The 27,022-nt window shown below is 41.1% G+C and overlaps 1 protein-coding gene across 1 annotated transcript; it reads right to left on the minus strand.

The window, feature by feature from the left end:
* Positions 1-494: 494 nt before the first annotated feature.
* On the minus strand, positions 495-26,977 carry gfm2 (GTP dependent ribosome recycling factor mitochondrial 2). The gene is made up of 21 exons (XM_007905337.2): positions 26,796-26,977; positions 24,657-24,753; positions 23,901-23,982; positions 23,536-23,581; positions 21,296-21,393; positions 20,387-20,512; positions 19,124-19,212; positions 17,644-17,732; positions 16,540-16,600; positions 15,485-15,670; positions 11,846-11,926; positions 10,970-11,118; positions 9,449-9,589; positions 8,448-8,547; positions 7,432-7,621; positions 6,277-6,353; positions 5,160-5,298; positions 4,312-4,497; positions 3,541-3,656; positions 1,988-2,170; positions 495-1,423 (listed from the first exon to the last, which is right to left on the minus strand). The coding sequence occupies exons 2-21, from the start codon at positions 24,717-24,719 to the stop codon at positions 1,295-1,297; spliced, it is 2,331 nt and encodes a 776-aa protein (XP_007903528.1). The 5' UTR covers positions 24,720-24,753; positions 26,796-26,977; the 3' UTR covers positions 495-1,294.
* Between the last annotated feature and the right edge of the window lie 45 nt (positions 26,978-27,022).

The raw sequence follows: 27,022 nt of genomic DNA on the forward strand, positions 1-27,022 counted from the left end.
CAAGGCAAAGGCATTGGGGGATAGAGTTCCAGAGCCTGGGGGCTGAGAGGCTGAAGGCCCGACCACCAATGGTAGTGCGGTTGGGGCGGGGGACGTGGAGCAGACCGGAGCCAGAGGAACGGAGGGTACGGGCAGGTAGGTAGGGGGATACTGCCATTAATACGCAAAAGAATTGTGGAAAAAAGAAAATAGAGACTTTACTTCTGTTTGTAGGATTTACAACAGACAATTCCATTGGTAACTGTCACTTTTGGCAGCAGGAATCGTGGTATAACAGTATAAGGACTGGAACAAGCTGCTAAACCCATTCCTGGTTTTATGATGATCAACACATCTCACAAGTGAAAAGGATCTGAGAACTTAAAACTGCTTTCCCAATATTTCAAGTTCAGATAACAAAAAAAACTCAAGAACTTCATCACCATGTACATTATTAACTCATATGTGAGTGTAGATAGTGCTCATCTTTTGTTATCTTAATTCAATACGTTGGATTAAAAGATCTGCCAACATCCAATAAACTTGGATGTCATTTGTTTATTTCCCCTTTACAGAAGTAGGCCATTTGGAGAGGCTAACATTTCAGTCATTTTGCGACAGTGAAGTAAAGTTGCAGGTTTGAATCCTGGTCTGTGCTGAGTTAGCTGATATCTGCCCAGGCAGCAGGTGAGAGAACTATAATTGGTGTCTGGGTTGTGGAATGGGTTCCCACTCCTAATTGCTCTGCAGCCTCCCTCCCCACCTCTGGTGGGAGGTGCATGTGTGTGGCGCTGGCTCAGATAGGTTCAGACTTGGGCTGTGATGGGCTGTCAACATAACTGGCCAGGCTCACACATGAATAACGACTACTTGGGTTAGATACTACAATCGGATGAAAAGGGAATGAAACACATTCAGAAAAGGAGGGAGGGAAAATCCATGGATCCAGATGTAAATGAAATCAAAATCTAGTTGAAGTAAGAAAAAGCTGCCTTGTGATTTCATATTGTAAGTTGAGTCCCAACTAGAGTTTGCAGTTCACACCTCAGTCGTCTTGAGTGTGTTTATCAGCACTTGTAGATTCCGGGATCAGAAACAAATGTTAGCATCTGACATGATATACTGGGTAGAAGCCACTTCTGTTGCCTAGAAAGTGGCTGAATGTTCTAGGAAACCCTTTCCACATCTGCAAGATTCTCTATAGCATTCTGGAGGTCAATCATTTTCTGCTCCAAGCTGAGAAATCACCGTAGGTGTCCTTCTCCCAAATGTCATCAGTCATAACATGGACTTTGTAGATGGTTTTGTTCTGCACTCACATGACTCCGGTCATTTTGTTGAAAAGCATCTTTTGTTCCTGTGAAGTCATCGCCTCATACCTCGACAGCTCCAAGGTGAATGTAGCCATGCCTGATGCCAATGTGCGGAGAGTGGTCGAATAACCCTGAAATCATTCACAAGCATTTAGATGTATGAGCAAATGCTCATCATTAAAAAGGAAAGGGGGACGGGGTATGAAAAGATTCACTTTAATGTTAGGATAATAATCTTTTTTTTAAAAAAAGCAAATTATTCCAAAATAATAAAGGTTAGAAACATTTTAGAATACTTTTTCACAGATTTCTTATTTTGTAACAACTAACCAGCTCGTACGCAATTGCCATAAACAACTTGAGCTTAAATGGCGCCTTTCACGTAGGCTTACGTGGCACCTTTCACAAGGGCTGCTTGACCCCCTTATCTCCCACCCAGCTCAGGCTCCATTCTGTTTTTCCACAGCTCTTTGAGACGTTCTCCTAAACAAGTGCAAACTGTTGAAAACTCATTTTTGAATCTCAGAATCGCAGCAACTTGGAATAGTTCTCAGTATCTCATCGTGGAATAGGATTGTTTATCCTTGGATTGAATGCAACTGATGTAGTGTTTACACTTAGCAGAAAATAAAAGTGCTGATATGTACTTTGTCAATAAATAATAGAACTAATATCCAGCTCAATTCATAATTTACCATCATTTCAGCAAGTGGGACACATGCCAATACCACTCGGTTATCCTGACGGCTCTGGATTTCCTGGACGCTTCCTCTTCTCTGAGCGAGGTCGGCCAGCACTACACTGAGATGGTCTTCATCCACCGTGATCTCCAGGTTCATCACTGGCTCTAGGACCTGGCTCCCAGCACGCCTCAGTGCCTAGATGCACACAGACAAAATAGCATTGTCTCAGAAAACAACCAATTCTTTACTGCCCACCCTATGAGTGGGGGTCAGGCCTTCAGCTTTTCTGCCCCCACCCTCTGGAACTCCATCCCGGAATCCTTCTGCCTTGCCCCATCACTTGCCTTCTTTAAGGCCCATCTCAAAACTTTCCTCTTTGTAAAAATTGTAATAGGAGTACAATTGATTCTCTTTGACCACAAAATATACAAACAAAATTACAAAATTAAATTTTTAAAGTGCCTTTCACGTCGGGAAAACGTCCAAAGGCGCTGAACAGTCAAGGATTAGGGTCCGAGCGGGAGGGGAGCGCGGAGGGCCGAGAGGGTAGGAGGATGGTTGAAGGCACAGTCGAAGATGAGGTTCTTGAGGCGTGCCTTGAAGGAGGCAAGGTAGGAGGCATTATCTTGTGAGACAAGTCGGAGAGTGCCAGCAGTGATTTAACATCATCTCAGAAAACCATATCTCTTTCTAGCTCCAAATCCACATGTACTTTCTTAGCCGGGGTCACACTCAAAGGCAGGAAACTTGGTTGATTTTTTCTCCCCCTAAGCGCTTTGGTCAATTGTATTACTTCTACTGGTCACTCAGCACAAATCAGGGATTGAACCAACCTATTCTGACAACATATTCAATTTATAACATTCACTGTAGGCATCTTAGTAGTTATTCAAACTTTTATCAGATACTAATTTGAGGAACAGAGACTGTTCAGATCCTCAGGTATTTTGCAATATGTTTTGCAGTTGCTCTAATGAGGCTCGAAAAGGCCGACTTCCCTTTAGAAACAGGCAGTGCATAACCTCCCATTTCTCTACATGTCCCACAAACTTCATATACTGACTAGAATGCAATCACACACAACCTTAGATAGCTATGCAAGAATAGGACTGGGGCTCTTTCACATTGTATTTTTGCAGTTCATATGCCTTTCTCAGACTAAGAGGTAAAGACCTTTGAGGAATCTATTCCTTTTATAGTGGTAGCCATCCTTTGTAGAACAGATTCAAATGGAAATTGTTGCTGGAAAGACTTACAGTAGGATGTTAATCACACACATAACTTGTGGTACAATAACCATAAAATAAACAATGTATGTAATAAATGTTCTGGAGTCATTTGAGGTTAGTGATAAAACTGTGGGCACACACATGGCTTAAACATGCTTTTTGGACAGCCTGACCTGCAGTACATCCCGGTATATATTGTCAATGGGACATTATTCTCCTGGATTAGGTTGTTTCTTTGTACTACAGTTAGATTGTTGCTGCATGAATGTGCCAAATATTAATTCACTTGCCACATAAACAACTGCATGCTTTAGGATGTGTGTGCCAAGGCCTCACCTTCTGCAAACAGCGAGATACACAAGCTGAAATCATTGGCATTGATGTCCCAGGGTGTACATGGAGAGATTCCAGTGTGACCACCACATCCTGAAGAGGGAAATTCAACAGTGGGCCTACAAACAAGGTAAACAACACTTGCGATGTTAAATGGCATATAATTGGCAGTACAGTTCTATACAGTATGGTAGTAAGTAAATGCTGGAAGGATGTTTATACATGAATTTTAAATAATGCTAGGATTGAGCTCAATTATGATGCCTCCAATGATTGAATAGTCGGTCAAGGCCCAAAAAGCCAAACAGTGGAGAGAATCAAGGCTGATCCAATAGAGGAGAGTGTGATGAGTGTTACCGGGATGATGAGATGTGAGAAACAAATGGATAAACTTGGGCTCCAAGGTGACATGCTTGGCAACGGAAGGTCGGAATCAAGCCAGCTCAGCTGACCCCCCAAAAACAGACTTGGCGTTCTGGAGGAATGAGTTCAAATTCTGGAAGGATTTCGTCCTCAAAATATATAATCAGTTCACTTTACAGTATATTCTGTGAAGCACTTTCAGACGTCTCAAAGATGTGATAAAGCATTATATCAAATGCAAGGATTATTATTATTAAATAATCTGAAGATCCTTCTCCTAAATTATCTTGAGAACACTCACTGCCAAGGCTCATGGCTGACTCATGGCTGCCAAGTTACCCGAGGTTTCATTTTAATCCCATTAGAATGAAGAGAAGGGCAACAAAAAAAGTTAAACATTTTGTTTGGCACCTTGCAGAAATGAAGTGTTCAGTCCATTTTCCACAGCATCTAAGATTTCTGTGGAAAGTTGCTCCTGGAGAACGTCTGAAAACTCAATCAGAGGCTTCGTCACTGGGCCTTCTCCTAGCCATGGGCGAACTGACAGCTCAGCTGTTATCAGGTTGCGTTTGCTCCCCACGGTTCTGTCCAATGTATCTATGCAACAGAAGCAAGTCTCAAAGTGTTTTGCTACGTGAGTGTTAAGGTGTAAAAAACACTGATTAAAACTTAAAATGCCAGATCACTTTTTGGTGGTAATAATCCTTCCAATAAATAAATTACAAAATTTCACTCAATCCACAACTGTTTGCGGGACACAGTTGTGCCCAGATTGGCGCATTCTGGCTGCCACATTTTGGCCACAAAATTCCACTTTACAATTTTTCTGTGAAAGACTTTGAGACTCTCGACAACATGATAAAGAGCTATATCAAATGCAAGGTTTATTATTACTTAGGAAGAATGTTCTCAACACACACAAATATCATTTAAAAACAAAACTGCTGATGCAGTTAGACAAATGACTTTTCGATGCCCGACTATTGGAGCAGTAGAACATTGGCAAAGGGCAACAACATTAATCAATCCAAGGTTGAGAAAACAGAAACTTAAAAACAACTATACTCCACACAGTACTTCCATTATTCCAGAATCATTGCTTCACTTGATTTTGATCATTAATGTAATAGTTTGTTGCAATTTACTATACAAAGAACTTTATTATTATTCAAAAGTTGACCTGACTTTTTGTTTCTGGAGCATAGACTTGGTCTATTCAGAGAAACCATTAAATAAACTAGAAAGTACAATGTGTTTACCTGCTGAGCTGGCAGAGATTGATATGGTTTCTCTGTAGGCCACTTGGAGGGGTCCAAGGTGAGTCTCAATTTTATACTCCCTCTTGATTCGATCATGGATTATGTCAATGTGCAGCTCACCCATTCCACACAGAATAGTCTACAAAAATGGTCGAAAGTAGGAGTCAACTACCCTTTTCAAAACCAGTTGGCTTCCTGCTCTATTGGTAAAATTATTAATTAATTTACACTATTCTGTCTCGACAATACCGTCGGTTATGTATATTACAATAACTGCATTAATCTCATAACCTCCTTTCACCCAGCAATGGGCAGTCAAACCCCGGCTACAGATTGCACCTGAAGACTTTCCTCTTTGACCCTGCCTACAGTCACCTCCACTTCCTCCCTGGCTCGGTGTCAAAATCAGACACTGTTCAGAACTCCCAGAGAAGCTATCCCACATGAAGAGCTCTACATACATGCAAGCTGTCATTTTATCACATCTAGCCATAAAGGCAAAGTACAGCATAACATAACATGTAGAAGCAGGAGTAGGCCATTCGGCCCTTCGAGCCTGCACTGCCATTCAATCATGGCTGATCTTCTAATCTAACTCCAGCTAATAACCTGACCCTGCCTTATCCCCATATCCCTTAATCCCTTTTGCAATAAAATAGCACGGTGGCATGTTGCATTGAATCTACAATATGCTTGTTCCACAGACTGAAAGCTTTCCAGAGAAGCTGAGGCGGACAGTTCCTGAGTAGAAGAAAAAGGCAAAGGATACCAGAAGTGGCAATGCTGGTGGTCTAGATGACAGCTATTTTTAGCGGGTGGGAAACCAAAATGGCTAAATTCCAGGTCATGGAGTCCTTGCCAATGTCACTTTCTGTGTGTTTCCCATGGACAGTGAGCAGGGTCCACACACCATTTGTGTTGCAAACTATAAAGCACTGTAACAAAGTGCATTATAACAGATTGTGCTATAGTCTCTACTTCTGTATTTCTTGTTCTCTTTTGCTGTTCTTGTTTTGAAGAGATCTTGAATTTTCTCGACCTTGAATTTTGCACCCAGGCGAAAAAAGCATCGGAAATATGCTAACGTTTTGAAATCTTTCACAATGTTGTAACTCACCTGCCCGGAGTCTGGGTCAATCTTCACCTTTAAACTGGGATCTTCGCGCTGGAGACAGATAAGAGCACGGTCCAGATCTAGGAGCACCAATGAGAACTTGTATTGTGAAAACATGTAAATCTGCTGCCACAGCTAAAAAGTTCCAGTGCCGTCACCACTGCAAAATCTCCGGCAAAAAGTGCCGACTACTGTGTTTTCTCCAGGTCCCTGCCTAGCACACAGGCCCTTGAGACTTTGATTCAGACAAGAGTTCTCACAAGTCTTAATAGGAGATTCCTGAAGAAAATGCTGTTTATGTTGAGGACACCTTGCCAGCAGCCACACAACAGTGTTGGCGCACAAACACCTTTCAGGTTACAAACTGGGGTGGAAGAGACTTTTGAAATCTATAACACAGAGTTTCATGGCTTGTTAAATAATAATAGCAAAACTATATTTATATAGCGTCTTTCACATCGGAAGGGTGTCCCAAGGCGATGGACAGTTGAGGAAATATTTGTAAAAAATTTTAATAAAACATTTTTTAAAAAATACAATTTAAATATATTTTTAAATTAAGTTAATTTATTTATTATTGATAAATAACCTGAAGGCTAATTTCACACTGTTAACATATTTTGGTTAGCAGAGGATAAGTATTGCATTGAATACAAGGATACTTTTACTGATTTTAAAAATAATAATTATATTTGGCATTCAAACTTATCACATTGTCAAAATGTCTCATAGCGTTTCACAGAATGTTTAGTGTGTAGTGACTGTGTATTTGTAGTCAAACAAAGCAACTAATTTATGCTCAACAATGTCCCATAAATGCCAAACGTCCCTCGTGAAATGTGTAACCAATTTTATCTGAGGGATTGATGTCCAGAACTAGGAGAAACTCCTTTCTCTTTTTGAATAGTCTATGGGACCTTTGCCATCCACCTGAACAAGCAGACGGGACTTCAGTTTAATATCTCATCCAAAGTCACTTCCGACAATGCAGCACTCCCCCAGTACTGCACTGGAGTGTCAGGTTAAAAGCTCAAAGTCCTGACATGGAGCTTGAACCCACAGTCTTTTGACTCAGAGACGAAAGTGTTACCAACTGAGCCAGGTTGACACCTCAGTGGAGATTAAACTGGTTATACGTGAATCAAACGTTGCATTCACCTGCTTGCTTGGCCAATGAAGGGGGTTCAATGGTGCAGAAGAAGACTGGTTCAGGAATCTCAACACCTGCCAACACAAGATTTTCCTGCTCTCTGTTCTGATCACACTTTTTTCCAGAATCCTTCGCTGCTCGCTGGGACGCAACTGCTGCTGATGCCTTTGATGAAACTATTGTGTCCCCAGTGGCTGTCTTGAGAGGAAAGCAGAAATTACCATCAGACAAGCAGCAAAGCTCATTTGGCTTGCAACAGACAACAAATTCAGCCTGCGTACTGCTGTAAAATGTAGTAAATAGAGACAACAGTGGGTAAAGTGAATGGAAAGAAGGGGAACCCAAAAATGCACGAAAGGGATATATAACTTATATAGCCTGATGGCATTTCTTGGTAACATTGATGTTCCATATTCCTTATGGATCTAAGAATGAGATACTCACAAACAAATTCACAAATAGCGACACCTGCCGGTAACTGGAAGTCACGTCATCTCACAGAAACTGCACTTGAGTCGTGACAACCATAATGCCAGTGTGACAACATAGCATTAGGTGAAAGAGCATTTTAAGATCTAAAGGCAGATATTATTATTAGGTTTTATTTGACAAGAGTGTATATTTTCTACTATGTAAGCATTGCCCAAGTACCGTCTAACCCTGCCACAATGCTGTCCATGAAATTGCAAGTAAACGGCTGCAGCTTCCAGGTCATTGGGTTACTACTTACCTCACTTCTAGTATAACAGGCATCCCCAATCTAATGAGTCATGTTATAACTGGTCTGAACTAACCAATTCTATTTACATAGAAAATGAGCATTCCTATGTTTCAGACCGTTACGCTCACAGTTAAACAAAAAGGTAAAAGGATTTTTTTTGACACATCCAGAAACCCATCACCATGCTTAAGGGAATCCAAACCAAACTGAGAATTCCATGCAACCCACCTACACCTGGAAATGAAATTCAATAGATAGATTGCTCACAGTTAAACAAAAGGACAATTTGCAGACACTTCTCACCTGTTTGAGTCCAACAAGCAGTGCAATATTTCCAGCCTGTAATGATGGGATCTCAATCTGCTGGTCAGCAAAAGGCAACAAAAGACGACTCATTCTTTCCCTGAACAGCACAGTCGGGACAAAAAAAACACAAGATTAAAATTTCATAATTTGGAGAGAGAATGAGAACAAGACACTGGGTTCCATTTCTCCTGATGTTTTCCCAACAAGCACGTTTTCAATGTTAATATCAAGTTAAATAGAACTTTTCACCTTTGGAACTATTGATATAAATAAGTAACATAAAACCACTTCTAAATGACACTAACAGAACAGCATCATCCTGTGGTCTGTTATGGCATCCACATTATTGGTTTTCTTGCAATACGGTATTTCCAAATATTGTTCACCCTTCAAATGAAAATAGATTCGCCCCATCTTGAAGGAATACTGAACTTCACCTCAAAGAAAACATCTGTATGAGTTGGACTGAATTGATTAATCTGACAGCACTTCAATAACAACAACTTTCACTTCTATAGCCCCCTCCACACAGGGTAGTGTCACAGAGCGCTTAACAGTGCTTTATTTGAAACTTTATTTCAAAATTAAAGCTAGGATCGGTAGAAGTTGGATCAAAAAACATTTCCAATGTGAAATGCACTGCGCCAGAAGGCAGCAGAGTTAAAATCACTTGAGCTATTTAAAAGGGAGATAGTAAGGTACATGGGAAGAGATGATATTAAGGGTTTGGAGAAAAGACAGAGAAACGGGATTAAAGGATCTAATAAACTACCGGATGGAACACACTCAATGGGCTGAATGACATTGGTCTCCTCTTGTTCCAAGCATTCTGTCATATGTAAGTATTATTATTAAAGTTTTTTTTAAATGATCACTTACTTTTGAAATTATTTATTTGGATAAGTGCCAATCTTGATTTAAAACAAGTATCTTAATAAATAATTTATGAAAGAGGATGTGGAGCAATCGACATTTACAGGAGCACATTAGCCACTCACATGCAATTCTTGTTGATGTTGTAAACGGCTGACTGAGGTTTCATCGACCCAGAATAGATGCGGACAAACACTATAGGTCCTCGCTGTTTGTCGTGAAGAACTTTAAAGGCAAGAGCACACAGGTCATCCCCATACCACTGTCTGAAAATGGAATGGCGGGATAGAAACATGTTTAATATTTTTCTTTTTTAATACCACGTGAAAGGTCAAACATCTGAATAAAAAGCTAAACAAAACGAGTGCTCATTAAATCATGCAGGATTATAGCTTTTCTCATTGGGATCATGCTTCTTCCCTCATTAAATAACTAAGATGAGAAGCTTGAGACTGTCCAGGACAAAGCGGTTTGCTCAATTGGCACACCAGCAAATCTAGTCAGGGTTCATTCCCACTCTCATCAATGTACTGTGACTACAGTGTCTTCTATCTCCACCACCATTCAGGACAAGACAAACACCACCACATTATCCTCCAAGTCACTCAGCATTCTGACTTGGACATACATCACCTTTTCTCCATAGTCAAAATCTTGGGTCTCTCTACCCAACACTCCAGGAGGAGCACCATTACCACAAGGACGGCAGTGGATTAAAGCATAGGTCCCACCACTACCTTTTCAAGACAACCAGAGACTTTTCAGGGCAATAAATGTCGATGTCGTCCACATCCCCAAATGAATTTTAAAAAATATGAATGTCTCACGGTTTCTGCTACAAGAAAGATCCAACGAAGCATTCACTGAACATCAGTGTTAATTGGAACATTACATTTTTCTCCTACATTGAAATCTCTGCTTTTTCTCCATAAACTTTCATATTCTTCAAATATTTAATTTGACTCTCATTTAAATGTTATGGTCTGAGCCACAGGAGTTTGATCCTCACCCTCTGCACAATACTGCAGTGGGACAAATTAAACTGTCTCTGAAACCACCTCTTCCAAATGGTGCCAGGAGCAGGCTTCAGCACTGGTTCAACTCCAGATCTGTACTAAATGTGTCACAGCGAATCGCTGCCAAAGTAATAGAAGCACACGCAGTAGAAACACAGAATAAACCCCACAATGTGGCATTTGGCCTGCAGTTCGGAACCACCTTTTTTTGCCACATTTATTAAGTATCGAAAAATCACGTCTGTTTGCAGTGAGTCATGGGTTCATGAAAAACATCACAGGGAAAAAATTCCACCTGGGTCTAGATTTACTCTAATTACATTGCTATTCAGAGTGAACCAAATTTAGCAAATTCTTAATTATAGCTTTAGTTTTGAAGGCTGTTTTGTCCAAATTCTTTTAAGCTACCTCCTGGTGACTGCTCTCAAATCGCTCTTGGCAAACTAAACCTGTGTCCTCTTGCTCAATCACCTAGATATTCCCTCTATTGTTTCCCTCTTAGCTGACACTAGACCATAATGTCTAGAAGCAGTTCAACCGGTTTGGATTTCACATGAGGAAGCTCAAATCTGGATGGAAATCACACCAATGACATATAAGCATCGATGCTCCTGAAACCTGAATCCTCACTTAAAGTCATGCTGGCCTTCATTGGGGGACGGCAGGTACATGGAGATGGCGTCCATCAGCAACTGCACTCCTTTGTTCTTCAGTGCACTTCCGCACAATACAGGCACGGCTGCATGACTCAGTGTGATTCGGCGGATTGCTGCGTTTAACTGTATTGAAAATGACAAGATTCTTACTCGTTATTGATTTTTCATCTCCCGAACTGCAGAGCATTAGCCCAATTTTTGTGGTTTCGCTGCTGATATCAGCTAACAGCACAGAGCACGGATCAACCTGGGACCAGTATTGGCTCAATCATCACACCAAACACAAGCATCTCTCCAAAGAGACACCATGGAAGCTAGCCAGTCAATGTTTTATCAGCAGTAGCAGGGAGAGTGACTGCCAAGTTAATAAGCTCAGTTTTGCTACCTTCCCAAGATGGGCTGCCTCATTTTCTGAGGCTCGCCACCTAACGACCCAGTCAAAAACTGACAGAATTCACCCCCAAATCAGATAGTTAGATTTGGTAAATGTGGTGGTTTGGGTTCATAAATTCCGACTTTGGGGGTTTTCCCATGTTGTAAAGGGCTGCTGGTCACTGATCTCGTACAGGCAACCATTCTCTTAAGCATCTCGAACAGTTGCTGGGATGTCATAAGGCGTCCTGGGTCTGTGTGCCGTGCCCCAAACATATCACACTTCTGGTATATCACAAGTCCACAGATCACCAGCTATTAACTGACCCATGCTATTCCAAAGCGCAGTATAACGGGGTATGATTCCATGAGGTTTTCATTGAAAGGCAACCCCAGGGACTCAAACCCATAACCTGATTTGAAGTTTTTGTTTTGGAGCCTTCACGGAATCAATCTACTGAGAGTTTAGCAAATTCACCTTCTCAGCAGGAACTGCTTCTATGTTTTCACACAACTCTCTCAGAGCCAACTCAGCAAATTCGTCATCCAGATCCGCTACCTGTGGGAACCGATCACCATTAATGTCCATGTTAAATCTGATACGGGGCATCAATACAGCATACATCTTAATGAGGCAGATTTTGTGAAAATATTGAATCAATTTTGCTTTGCCTGAGCATACGTACCATAAATATACAGTTTGAATACACAAGATTGATGTACATTGAGGTCTGCATTTAAAAGGTAATCAGCACAAATGTTTGGCTTCTGACTGTAAATCACTTAGATGTGACTTCCCGCAAAAGAGAATAACCATAAATAAAGTGGAAAACAGCACGAGTTAAATAAGAAATTGCACGATTCAGTACAATGTCATGGTTACAGTCCGTTTCATGTCAGAGACAATGTACAATAGATCTCATCTAATTTTTACCTGCCAAATGAGTGTCTACTTAAACAAAACTAACTTAGCAATCCGACAAGTTGGTGCCAATTTGGAGGTAAATCTAGGGAGTTTACTGGTAACCAACACCCATTTTAAACCACTCAATACTTTTTTTGTTTCATCTATATTTTTAAATAAAAAGGGTTGCAAAAATAGTTTTTCACCTACATTGACATAAGCAGTGTTTTATGGAGAAATAGCTGATGTTTGTTAATTCGGTGCTTGCTATTTACGTTTCACAACCTGGTTTACAAAAAGTTGAGGTTATATAGCATCTCGCAGGAAGGATACTGTTTCGAAGCTCTTTACAGTGACAATATGGATCAACAACAACAAATTACATTTGTATATCGCCTTTCACATCAGGAGGACATCCCAAGGCGCTGGATCACCAAGCAGGATGGGAATGAAAGAGAGTTTGAAGATGCAGACTGATGAAAGACATGATCAAAGAGATAGGCTTTTAAAAGGGGTATTAATGCAGGGAAAATAGACAAACAGCAAAGGGATTCTGGTAGAGTCCTACAAAATGGGGTCATAGTTACTGAAAACTCCGTAGTTCTGTTTGAGCTGGAGCTTCAGAAGGATACAGTGTTGGATAAATCATGCAAACATGATTAAGATGATGAAAACATGATGATTTATGGTGTGTTCGCATACATATGTGAAGTTACAATACTGGTCTTTCAGCATTTTAAAGACTTCAATCACACCCTCCTTTAATCTTCGCTCTTAATGAAAACTTGATTCTTGAATTTCTATTGGGAATTTAGAAAAAACCTTCTCTCTCTCTGCTCACTTATTTTTTTCCAGCAAGACAAGGGTTCCAGAAGGCATATACAACAATCAAAATAATATCATATCTGAAATATCCTCTACGGCACACGTATGTGTTGATAAAGGACTATTTGTGTTCTGGGGAATTTAAGAGCGGAGTTTCGTAAATGTTATGCTACAATGACATCTATGGCATATAACTCTGGTTGAATATTCTCCTGTGATGTTTGGCAGATGCCATGCTCTCAAATAAACATTTGAATTCAGTTAATCTATTTCATCGATCACCGACAATCATGGTTGAGGGAGTCTTCTTCCCTTAGACCTTCCCTTGGTCATTCACTCCATGACTTTTTGTGGGACATTACTGTGTGCAAATTGGCTGCTGCAGTCACACACAAAACATAGTCACCCCTCTTTACAGTATATCCTGTGAAGCACTTTGGGATGTCCTCCTGACGTGTAAGGCGTAATACCAAATGCAAGGTTGATGATTGGATAGGGTTTACCAAAGTTGTCTTTCTCCTTCCTATTTGGGATGCTAAGGCCATAGAGAAGGTGCAGAGGAGATTCATTCAGATGTTAACAGGGATGAGAGGTTTTACTTATGAGGAGAGACTGAACAAACTGGGATGTTTTTCCTTCAAGAAAGTTAAGCAGAGACCTGATGGAGACTTTTAATACTATTAGGGATTTTTAATAACGTAAACAGGGAGAAATGATTTCCGCTGCTTGTTGAGTCAATTACCAAAAGAGCAAAGGGAAAGGAGAATTTTTTTTCTCACAGAGGGTTTTTAGGACAAGAAATTCCTTATCTAGAAGGGTGATTGAAGTAGATTTCATATCAGCTTTTAAGAAGGAATTAGATAAATATCTGAAAAGAGAAATATAAAAGGGTATGGGGGAAAGGCATGGGAATGGAACTGATCAGAGAGGCACAATGGGCAGAATGGTCTTCTGGGCTGTAAAGTTCTATGGTTTTCTCCTATTCAGTTTAAAGCCAATATAAAAGCTTTGTGAATATTTTATCTCCCTTTCAGTTTCTGTAGTTACTCTCGAATTCAAGATCCTCACCCTCACCTACAAGGCCATTCACGGCCTTGCTCCCCCCTACCTCTCCGACCTACTATCCCCCTACCTACCTGCCCGTACCCTCCGTTCCTCTGGCTCCGGTCTGCTCCACATCCCCCGCCCCAACCGCCCTACCATCGGTGACCAGACCTTCAGCCTCTCAGCCCCTAGGCTCTGGAACTCTATCCCCCAGTGCCTGCGCCTTGCTCCTCCCTTTCCTCCTTCAAGGCCGGTCTCAAGACCTTTCTCTTTGACCGTGCCTTCAGCTCCCCTCTCGACTCTCTACCCCCTCCTCGCTCCCTCCCTTCCCTCCCCTCACCCTGACCATTTCCCCCCTGCTCGGGTCCTGACCCAACTGTACAGCGCCTTGGGACGTCCTCCCGACGTGAAAGGCGCTCAATAAATGGAATCTTGTTGTTGTTGTTGGCACTTAACCGTATACCTAACGGCAGGTCAATTTGTTCTTGGATAAAAGTGTTTTAAGGATGCAAATTGTTAAGAAAAAACTAAGAAAAAAAATCCTTCCTCAGCTCAAGAGGTTAAGATGAAATTTACCAAAACACATCATGGGGTATTTACCAAAAGACATTCTATTATGTACAAAGTATAAGCTCCGTGTACTATGTGTAACTTATATGTGCATCGAGTGAAATATGGAGTCCTTAATTCTGTAATTAAGATTAACGATATAATCTTTTTCTTTGGTTAATTATATAATTAAGGACGCTTGTTATTCCTTGTATGCACGTTTACACATAGCACAGCTGTATACACCTGCGGTTCATAATAGATTTCACCCCTGAATTTGAAACAGAATCAAATAGTGAGGTGATTAATGTGCTCAAGTGAGAGATGAAGCTTAATGCACAAAAAGGAAGGTTGTACACTTTGAGACGAAGAATAAGGAAAGGAATTATATTCTAAATAGTAATATTTTAAAAGGAGAAGAAAATCAGATTGATAGGTGTTAACAGGCATAAATCTGTAAAAGTGGGGAGACAATTGGACAAAACTGTGAAGAAAATAATGAGATACTGGGTTTTATAAACTGAGACATTAAATATAAAACTAAATAGGTGACGTTTAACTTGTACAAAAAATTAGTTAGACTACAGCCAATGAAAAAGGCTACAGGGAATTCTAAAACCTTCATTTGATTTAAAATGATAAACACCCACACTTCTGCTGGTTTGTTATCACACAGTGGCAGGGAAATAAAATAATAAATTAAAAATGTGGTAAGATTATGTTGAATTAATCATTCATATATAAACTGGGTATTTTGTAGATTAAACACTTCAAACATTTACTTTAAAACTTTACTTGTTCAATAAGGGCATATCTCGCATCTCTGGCTTCCTTTAAAAGATTTGGTCCATCTGCTGTCACTAGAGGATGTCGATTGAACACTGCTCCGTCACCATCACTTGTCTTCGGGCCCCAGATAACTTTTTCACTTGTGACAAGGTCAATCACTCCGGTAAATGTCCTCCCTGCTCCGATAGGCAGCTGCAATTAAGAAACACACAGGAAACAATGAACAGAATAGTCCCTTTCTAAGTAAAAGAAGATGTGCTTTTGTAACAACCAGTCATATATCAATACCTGGCCTATCAATGAATCCTGGTCACATAGAATGGGGAGTAGGGGGAGGGGTAAAACCTTTAAAGCTCAAAGGCTAGATAAGGAATATAGATGAGATTAGGTCACATTAACTCAACAACGTCATCACGATCACCATTACAAAGCACAGTAGCTATTGCTTCTATTTCTGAATATTCCGGTCTCTATACCCAATCGGTATAATCTCTAATCGGTAATCTTACCCAAAAAACACATTCAGACACTTTGTGCTTGATATTTCATCAGTGGAAATGTCCCAATATTAGAAATCAATAATAGTGTGATTCAGCATCCTCCAGATCAGGTGAGCACCCCAGTGACGGATTCACAAAATAACACTGGCACCAGCAGATGGGAGAGCTTAGTATGTTATTCATCCTCATTGAAGATACAAATACAATACAAAATTACATTTGTAAGTGCCTTTCTTGTAGGGAGGACGTCCCAAGGGGCTGAACAGTCAGGGATTAGGATGTATGAATGTGAGAAGTACCAAAAAAGGGAAAGATTCAAAAACGAAAAAGTAAAGAAAAATGCAGACAACCATATTAAGAAACCTTTATATAGTACTTATACCATTACTCACATATTTTACTTATAAAATGTATCTGAATCAGAAATTCTACTCTTATTACACTATGCTGATAGATTACCAATCTGGAAAATCACATTGAAATCCAGGCATGTGGGAAGAAACACACTCAGTTATGATTCCCCCACAGTAAACAGAGAAAATTGAGAAGGAAAATGGTTACCTGCAGCAGAAGTGGTTTCACCTTTAGCTTCTTTTTGATGCTGTCCACAGAATAGCAGAAACTGGAAATGAAAGAGATCCCATTAATGAGGAAATAATTGAGGATTACCACAGTATGGATGCAAACACTCTTATGAAGGGCACCATAGCCTGGTTGCTGGCAAACCATAAATTTCAACTTTTCTTACTATTTTTGGATGGGTTTATTTCTACAAAAACTCAGCAAAAGTACAAGAAACAAAGTATTGAGTATTGTATACTAACCTTAGTTGCTTTATTGAAAACCATTTAGTTGTAAAAGGTCAATCATGATCATCACACTCATCAATATGCATTCCCCAGAGCCTTTTGTCTCTGTCAATGTGTTGCTTTTCCACAGAAGTTGTGTTCTCCATTCATCATATAACCTGTCCCATTGCAGGATTTAGCTGTTGCTTCTAATCTACATTCACTGACTTTCTTCCAGTGTCCAAAATTTGATTCTTCTAGCGAATTCGATAGCTGAATCACTAAACCTTGATCTTTGCAAGGGCTTTCGATAAAGCATTGCAAATCTTGTTACATCAATAATTATGCTTTTACATATTTTCACAAGTCTAAATACCTGCCACCTGCTAAATCTCTCCTACCCATATAGCATTCGTTCCCAGAACCTTAAGACTGGAATTTTTGATTTGCATCAACCAAATACAAGGATTATTACTTTATTATCTTCCCTTCCTCCTACAATCAACAGCCTTGAAAAGTCTAAACATGTCTACTCGATCTATCTCGTTTTCCTATCAAATATTTGCCTAGTGTTAAACTAACTGGTTTATAATTCTCTAATTTATAACTCACTGTTTCATGCTTCAATCCTTATGCCAATATCAGAGTTGAAATGGCTAACTCCCAGTCCACAGAAATGTACTGTATTTATGAAACCAGAAACTCTTCTACTTTATCTCTTATATTTTTGGGGCAATTTAAGATAGTTCCAATCCAGTCACGGTGTCCCTTAGAAATGTAAACTTTTAAGGTTGAAGCAGTATTTGAAACAGCCTTATATATCTGACTTGGGAATATTGGCTGCCATTTCATACTGTGAATGTTCAGTAAGCTTTACCTGGCTCCAGGCTTATCCATCTTGTTTAAGAAGCAAATACGTGGAACACGATGTTCATCTGCCTGTCTCCACACAGTCAAGGTTTGCGCCTACCAAACAAAGCACACTGATTATATCAGAGATAAACCAGAAGTAAGAATTTTTCCACCTTTCATGTCCACAGCACTTAATCAATGCTGTGCCTTAGAATATATATGTACAGTATACCACAAGTATATTTAAATTAGGCAAATGCTACACAATTCTGTATTTCAAAGCTACCAACACAGAAAACATTCCAAAGCTATATTTACAGTAGCTGTGTTTTTTTTGTTCAGCCACCGTCTAATACATGTGGAAACCCATCACCATGTAAGCATCAAAACCATAATAATAATAATAATCCTTGCATTTGATATAGCGCTTTTCACGTCGGGAGGACGTCCCAAAGCGCTTCACAGGACACACTGTAAAGTGAATTGACTGTATATTTGTGGGCGAACGCGGCAGCCAATTGCGCACAGCAATGTCCCACAAACAGTCGTAGATTGAAAATGACCAATTTATTATTGTTTTGTTTTTTTGGAGGGATTATTATTAGGCTCTGTGTGGAGTAAGGAAACTTGCCCAAGGTTTCGCCCTCTGCCTGGAATTGAACTCAGGTCTCTCGCTTGCAAAGCGAGTGCTCTAACCACTGAGCTACAGGACTCCACAATATGGTAAAAGAGGTAGGTTTTTGGGGGGAGGGAGTTTGAAAGCAGTGAGTGAGGGCGAATGAGACTGAGCGATTTAGCAAAGGAGTTTTAAGGAGCAGGAGAGAGGGTATAGTGGCTGAAAGCTTCTTTAGGAAAAGCAGTTCCCCTTTAAGAAACTCAAAGCAATAATAATAAAAAAACACCATGAGAAGAAAGTGAGAATGAGAGTTCTGCATAGTTTTATTCCTTGAACAACAATAGATGCAAGTTGTTTCAAGTTCAATTCTTGGCCTGGGCTGAGTTGGCTCATTTGTATGAGGGAGGAGTGCAGGGTGCGATGATTGGCCTCGGTATCTCACCCCAAGGGAGAGGAGAGAGAAATAAACAATCACTTTTACTGGTAAACAGTGACCCCTACTGGCAAATGTACATAAATGGAAGTCAGGCTTCACTTGTGAGGCTCCACGTGATTAAATATAGCCTGATGGCTGACACATACAAAAAAATAATTTGATCACTCAATCCACGACTGTTTGTGGGACACTGCTGTGCGCTTTTGGTTGCTGCGTTTCGCCCATCGTCGATTCACTTTACAGTATATTCTGTGAAGCGCTTTGAGATGTCTCGAAGACATGCTAAGGCGCTATGTCAAATGCAAGGATTATTATTATTTATCATAGAAGGAGTCACTGCCTTCGGTGGAGGAAACTAGAAAAAACAAAAAGGATGCAAAAGCATTTGTTGGATTGTTTTTTAAAAAAGGATAGTGTTGAGACCATTCATTCTTTAAAGAGAACGTTACTGACCTCCACACCAGCTGAAGCATCAAACACTGCCACAGCTCCATCAAGTACTCGCAAAGAACGTTCAACCTCAACAGTGAAGTCCACGTGACCTGACCAGATACAAGATGTAAAGTTCAGTGCCTCAGAAGTGAAATTTCATATTGTTTAGGTACAGAAAATGTGAATTGTAAGAGATTATTTTTGACATATGAACTGGGCTCAGCTGACACAAACTAAATACGAATCAGATTGACCTCCAAGTATTCTTGTACCCTTTGCTGGTTGTTACAACTTAGATGTTCTTTACTACCGGTCTCTACAGGAGATGACTTCATCACATTCTTCATATTGTTTGTCAATATAAGCATTTTGGATTAATTTCCAAATAGACTGCTGTATACAATTCAATTTCCACCAAAAAAACTATCTTCTTAAAGTATCATTAGCAAAACATTAACAACAATATTTACACTTTTATAGCATATTTCATGTTAGGAGAACATAAATCCTGTAGCTCAGTGGTTAGAGCACTCGCCTGGTTTTGATTCCCGGCAGGGCGAAACCTTGGCAAATTTCCTTAATCCACACGCCTAATAATAATCCCTCAAGAAAAAAAAGCAATAAAATGGGTCACTTCAATCCACGACTTTTGTGGGACATTGCTCTGCGTAATTGGCTGCCGCGTTTCGCCCACAAATATACAGTCAACTCACTTTACAGTATATTTGGGACGTCCTCTCAACGTGAAAGGCGCTATACAAATGTAATGTTGTTGTTGTACTTTGTGAAGTGCTTTGAAAAAAATCTCAAAATGTTTTATAAAGACTGAACAGGAGCCCAGACTGGGAGGAAGCTGGTGAGGTGGTCAAACCACATTCAAAGAGTTAGGTCTTCAGAAAGGATTTGAATATGGAGAGGGAAGGGACAAGGTGGAAGGAGTTGGGAGGGGAAGAGTTTCAGAGGGAGGGGAAAAGTAGCTGAAGGCTCACCCGCCATTGGGGGGTGGAGCGAGCAGGGACATGAAGCATGAAGTATGTGGACAGGTCAAGGAGTAGGATCACGCAGAGGCACGATTGTGCAAGGTCGTGGAAGTATTTGAAGATAAGGACGAGGATCTTGAAGTTGATCCATGAGGGATAGGGAGCTCAACATGCAAAATGGTCCCTAGTTCCACCATCTCTCTAGTTCACCATCCACAAGCTATTGTTCATACAAATTTCCGCTACCCACAACTTCAACCGCACCAATCTCTACACGTCCATCTCCCATTTTGTGCTTCCATACCTGGTGTGTCTATCAAGTTGATTCGATGGTTTTTCCAGTCAAAAGTAACAGCAGCTGACTGGATGGTAATCCCCCGCTCCCGCTCCTGTGCCATGAAATCAGTCACCGTGTCCCCGTCATCCACATCTATGTGATGAGAAGAAGATTGTGTACAACAGTGTGTTAAGAAGTGAAGCCTAATTCACAATCACTTCATATCAATAAATTCAAGAGGAAATTATATCCAATAATTCAGTAAAAGTGTGTTTAATATAAAATCAGACATATTACAGGGTACATAGACCTTTGAAATGGATTGACTTGAGCATGGGCTGGCACCCAACATCCAATAATGTACGAAAAAATAATTTCAGCACTGAAGGCGCTAACACATCCCATTGTGTGTATGTGCTGTACTAGCTCCCCAATGGAGCTATCTATACTAATCTCATATTCCTGTTCTTACCATGTATGGCAAGTTCCTGGACTAAGCTATGCTCTCAGGGAGAGGTGCTGAGTACAAGACTGGCTGCCACATGGAGGAGATATTTAAAAATAAGTAAGACAAGGCAGTTATACAACAGCAGTCAGAGTCTGGGAGTTGATTGCCTGCTATCTTATGTCAGCTAGATCGTGGCGGCCAACTTGGGAAGTAACAAAAAAGGAGAGGAGACAAAGGAGTTTCCAAACTAAATAAAAGGTTTTTATATAAATATTTTATGTTTAACTTATTCCACTTTCCAAGTTGTGTTTTATCTCAGTCTCTTTCTTTCTAGCACACACTCCTCATGCTAACTTTGAGCTACAATCTAACCTGCTTGTCCACAGTGCAAATCACTCTTCCTTATCTGCTACTTTTATATACTGCAGTGGATGAGGATAGCTTTACATAAACAGTTCATTATTTTGTGCCAACTAATTTATTTTTACCTCCAAGTGCCCTGGTGTATCCGGCATAGTAAAGCATCCTTTCGGTGGTTGTGGTTTTTCCTGCATCAATGTGAGCCATAATTCCAATGTTGCGGATTCTGATGATTTTTATCCAAAAGGGAAAGTGAATTACTTAACAAAATGAATGCCGGAAATAAAAGATAGCCCTGAACAAATCTAAAAGGGAGTTCAGTAGGAACCTCTTTAAGTAGAGAGTGATGAAAATGTGTAGCTCGCTGGTAAAAACTGTGGTTGAAGCAGAAAGAATCAATGTATTTGAGAGGTTGCTCAATGCATGCACGATGGGGAAGGGAATAGAAAGATATGGGGGCACGCTGGGGAAGGGGGAGATTAGAATGGGTGACGGCTCATGCAGAGAATAAACAGCGACTAATTGGATCGAATGGTCTGTTCCAGTTCTGTAGATTCTATGTAATTCTCTACATATTATTGTAAAGCATAATTATTAGCATTATTCTATGTTATTTAGGCATAATAGCTACTGGAGACTGTAATGCGGGACAAAATAAAGCTCTACTTAGAGGAACACGAGGTAATTAGAGACAGCCAACATGGATTTGTTAAAGGCAAATCTTGCCTAACAAATCTAATAGAATTTTTTGAAGAGGTGACTGCGAGGGTTGATGAGGGAAATGCGGTGGACATTATTTACATGGATTTTAAAAAGGCTTTTGACACAGTACCGCATAAGAGGTTAATAAAAAAACTGGAGGCCCACGGTATTAAGGGGACAGTAGCCGTTTGGATTAGGAACTGGCTGAGTGACAGAATGCAGAGGGTGGTGGTTAATGGGTGTTTCTCGCAATGGAAGGAGGTGTGCAGCGGTGTCCCCCAGGGATCGGTATTGGGACCACTGCTCTTTCTAATATATATTAATGATCTGGACTTGGGCATAGGGAGCACTATTTCCAAGTTTGCAGATGATACCAAGTTAGGTAGGGTAGTAAATAGTGAAGAAGATTGTGACGGACTGCAGGCAGACATACACAGAATGGTGGAATGGGCTGACATGTGGCAGATGGATTTCAATGTAGATAAGTGCGAGGTGATACACTTAGGTAGGAAAAATGATAGGAGGCAATATAGGCTTGGTAGCTCAATCTTAAGGGGGTGAACGTACAGAGAGATCTGGGCGTTCAAGTAAGCGATTCATTGAAGGTGGCAGAGCAGGTAGATAGGGCAGTAAAAAGGGCATTTGGTGTACTGAGCTTCATTAGTAGGGGCATAGAGTATAAGAGTAGGGAGGTTATGGTTAATCTGTACAAAACACTGGTTAGGCCTCAGCTGGAGTACTGCGTCCAGTTCTGGGCACCTTACCTCAGGAAGGATATTAAGGCACTGGAAAGGGTGCAGAGGAGATTCACGAGAATGATACCAGGAATGGGGAACCTTAGCTATGAGGACAGGCTGGAAAAGTTAGGACTTTTCCCATTAGAGCAGAGAAGGTTACGCGGGACCTGATAGAGGTCTTCAAGATCATGAAAGGTTTCGACAGGCTAGATAAGGAAAAGCTGTTTCCGCTGATAGGTGTGTCTGTGACCCGTGGTCACAGTCTTAAGATATCTACCAAAAGAAGCAGAGGGAAGGTTAGAAATTTTTTTTTCACTCAGCGAGATGTTCGAATTTGTAATGATCTGCCTGAAAGGGTAGTGAAGTCCGATTCGATAACAGCTTTTAAGAGAGAACTGGATAGGTATCTGGAGAAGACAGGTTTGCAGGGTTATGGGGAGAAAGCTGGTGAGTGGGGTTAATAAAAGTCAGTTGCTCTGTCAAAGAGCCGGCACAGACTCGATGGGCTGAATGGCCTCCTTCTGTGCCGTAACATTCTATGATTCTATGATAATATTGTTATATCACAATACTGTGTTTGTGAAGAACAAGTCACAAGTATATAAATGCTCAAGCAAAGCGAGAAGTGTTTCCACCTTTCCACCAGTCACAGAATGATAGAAACATTTAATTTATCCCATCAGGCCTGTGTTGCTGTTTTTCATTATATGAGCCACCTCGTCTAATCCCACTCACTTGCTCACTCCCCACCACCTTTAATATTCTTCCTTTTCAAGTGGTAAAGATTGGTATTGCTACTCACTGTTTTTCTCTATGACACAATTGCACACAACACGGGACATGGTGCAAGGAAAAGCATCTATCACTAAGCAAGGTATTGGGTTGATTTTAAATGCTGAACTGTGATCACTGTAGGAGCCCATACTTACTTCGAGATGTCTGGATTAATAATGGTGCGTAAAGACTTAACGTCACCTGCAAAACAATGGGAGTTAGAATTTATATTCCTATATGAAGACACGACAATGATTGTATATGCTCAGCGAATAATCAAAAACACTTTTAAAAGAGTTGCAACAAAACATAGATTTGATATAGAAGCTTATTACGACAAATCATCTTTAAGTACTTCAAATGAGGAGTAATTTAGGAGCTTAGTGACTGTTATGCTTGATGGATCTGCTACCAATTGTGATTCACTTCTCCAACACGCCCTTTGTGGTTATATTAATACGGGCAAATGCAGGTCCTAATCAGTGCTACTAATTATCAAACTAATTCTGCTTTAGTTTACCTGGATGAGAGCTGTACCTTCTTTCACCTTGCACATTCCTTCTATTGTTACATGCAATCCTGAGCTGCCAGCATGAAGGATACTGAAAATGCACAACAACCAGTTAATCCAACAGGTCCCGGGACAAACAGTGACCATTTTTTTCCATTTGCAGACTTTTGAAACATTCTATGCTATCTCGACAATCTCAAGTTAACATATAAAATACAATCTGTTGCAATGTTCTAGCAGTTTGCAATAAATTCTAGTGCATAATGTCCACCTTTTGGGAAATGCTATTGTGAAAAGTGCAATGAGATTCTAATCACAAAAAAATTAATGGGAGTTTGAAAAAGATTTATTTATATTGAAATTGGCTGGAATATGGATTTCGCTGCTGCAAAGTTCCATAGATTTTTTTTAAATGGTGATAAGGATGTGCAAAAAAGAGGATTAGATTGGGTGGAGAAAAACATGAACACGATCTTGATAAATTCACTACTTGTGGCACAAACGAACACCACAGTTTTCAGAAAAAAAAATACCATTGAAAATGTTACTGACAAAACTGGAGGGTGAGACACATGCCGGGTTGAACCACTGAGTTTTTTTCATGTAAATTACCAAGTCTCATTGTTTAAATATTAAATTAAGAAAATTTAATTCGTTGGCCAACAATAACAGTTAAAGCAGCAACCATAAAGGTTGGCCATCACTGTTTTAACTCTTAATATACATTCTTGCCAAAGGACATATCTATTTCAATGTTAATCTTACCACATAGCGCAGTTTGGACGAGTGAGTCACAACTCGTGGCAGCCCTGTCACAAAGAGCATCATCTTCTTTTTCTTATCAAATTCTTTGCATAAAAATCTGTAAGTCATAATACACGCAACATCAAATGTGTACTCAAACAGTCACCACTTTACATATTACAGCACTAACTATTTTTTGTACACTAAAAACATGCCACTGCCAATTGCACAGTAGATAATATACATTGCTTCATTTGGGACGGAGTCATCATAAGTTATATACTATTAATTCTTACAGTATGAATAACTAATCATGTGTTCATAAATTAATTTGGATGAGGGAGGTTATATAAGGTGTCACAAAAACAGAAGTCGCTGAGAACACTCAGCAGGTCAGGCAGCATCTATGCAGAAAGTGATCAATGTTTTGGGTCCACGACCCTTCGTCAAAACTCAGAACCTAGTTCTGACGAAGGGTCGTGGACCGGAAACGTTGACCTATTTTCCTTTCTCCATAGATGTTGCCTGACCTGCTGAGTGTTCCCAGCGATTTCTGTTTCTGCTTCAGATTTTTTTCTTTAGTGTCAGCCTGGCTCATCTCTGCATTAGATGGTTGTAGAATCAAGCTTCACATCAGGAACTGAGCTCATAGCCTAGGCTGATATTCCCGGTGGAGTGCTGCATTGCCAAGACATACTGCCCTTCAAAATCAAAGTTAAACTGATGTTGGAACTCCTTGCCTCAATCCCTCCACCTCACTCACTCTTTAATCTATATTCAAATCCCTCCTCAAGACTTACCTTCAACTGTGCCTATAGTCACCTCCCCTCTCCCTTTTGTCTAATCCCATCACTACAACACGGTACAGATGATATCCTGTATGAAAGACGTTGTATATAAAAGCAAGTTTTTATTGTTTTGCCTGCCATTCCAAGCGGATGTTAAAGATCGAGTGACACTGTTTAAAGTCAGAAATAAGTTCCTCCAAGTGACCTGGGGAACAATCCTCCAAATAAACCAGTCACTTCATGGCTGTTTAAGCACTGTAAGATGCTACCCTGCATGGAGGGTGCTATATAAGTGCAAGTTGTTGTTGCTCGTGGGACCACGTTGTGCGCAAATTGTTAGCCTACAAGAAGTTATATAACAATATTTGTATAGGGCTTTCATGTTGCGAGGACGTCCCAAGGCGCTGGACAGTCAGTGTTTTAGACCCGAGCTGGGGGAAGGAGGGTGATCAAAAGCATGGTCGAAGAGGATGGTCTTGAGATGGGCCATGAAGGAGCAAGGGAGGGGGCGTGTTGGAGGGACTGCGGGATGGAGTTCCAGAGGATGGGGGAAGAGTGGCAGAAGGGCCGCCCACCAATGGTGGGGCGGGCGAGACGGGAGACGTGAAGCAGCCGGAGCCCATTGATCGGAGGGAGCGAGCAGGATGGTAGAGGGTTAGGAAGGTGCAGAGGTAGGGGGGAGCAAGACCATGGAAGGCTTTGAAGGTGAGGACCAGGATCTTGAACTGTATCCTCTGTGTGATGGGAAGCCAGTGGAGGCGGGCGAGGATGGGGGTGATAGGGTCGCAGAGTCTGGTGCGGGAGAGGACACGGGCTGCAGAGTTCTGGATGATCTGCAGCCTGTGGAGGGAGGAGTTGGGGAGGCCGACAAGCAATGAGTTTGCATAGTCGAGCCTCGATGTCATGAATGCGTGTATGAGAGTTTCGACAGCCTGCGGTGCGAGACAGTGGCGGAGACCCGGGCGATGTTGCGGAGGTGGGGGAGGGCAGAGCGGGTCATGGCACGGGTGCGGGTCAGAAAGGATAGTTGAGGCTCAACCAAGATGCCAATCCGGAGAGCCTCGATCTTGTTGACCTTCATCGGTAGACAATTTGCTCATCCAGGACTTGCTGTCTGACAGACAGTCTGTCAGGAGTGGTCCTGGAGTTGAGGGGGAGCCGGAGAGGGAGAGTTGGGTGGTATCCGCACACCTGTGGAAGTTGACCCCATGTCTGTGGATGACGTCACCAAGAGGGGAGCACAGCGATGTTGGAAGACATCTGTACAGTCACTACACGGGAGAGACATTCTCTGTGAAGCTCTTTGAAGACCTTCTAATGTGACAGAAGCGACAGCAAACACAGCATTTAACATCTCCATCATAATACTGACCAGGAAAGCTCCTGCACCCCCCGCCGGAGCCTGAGCCTCAGGGCCTCTGTTCCCCGCCCTGACCTTCCGATCCACACAGATGTCCCCCAGTGAAGAGCACAGTCTTCGCGTCTCTCCATTAAGGTCACATCCAGGACTGCAGGAGCCTTGGAGACGGGCAGTCCTCCTGCTCATTCACCCCCCCCGCCGGAGCAGCGGCGCCTGTCTGAGTCCCCTCTTGCCTCTTC

This window comes from Callorhinchus milii, unplaced genomic scaffold (genome assembly GCF_018977255.1).
Source record: "Callorhinchus milii isolate IMCB2004 unplaced genomic scaffold, IMCB_Cmil_1.0 Scaffold1, whole genome shotgun sequence".
Taxonomy (NCBI): domain Eukaryota; kingdom Metazoa; phylum Chordata; class Chondrichthyes; order Chimaeriformes; family Callorhinchidae; genus Callorhinchus; species Callorhinchus milii.

Coding starts and splice junctions, on each gene's coding strand:
- gfm2 (XM_007905337.2), bottom strand. CDS start 24,719: ATGATGCTCTTTGTGACAGGGCTGCCACGAGTTGTGACTCACTCGTCC. Junction 16,601..17,643: donor ATGGATAAGCCTGGAGCCAG/GTAAAGCTTACT, acceptor TTTCATTTCCAG/TTTCTGCTATTCTGTGGACA. Junction 4,498..5,159: donor AATCTCTGCCAGCTCAGCAG/GTAAACACATTG, acceptor TCTGTTGCATAG/ATACATTGGACAGAACCGTG.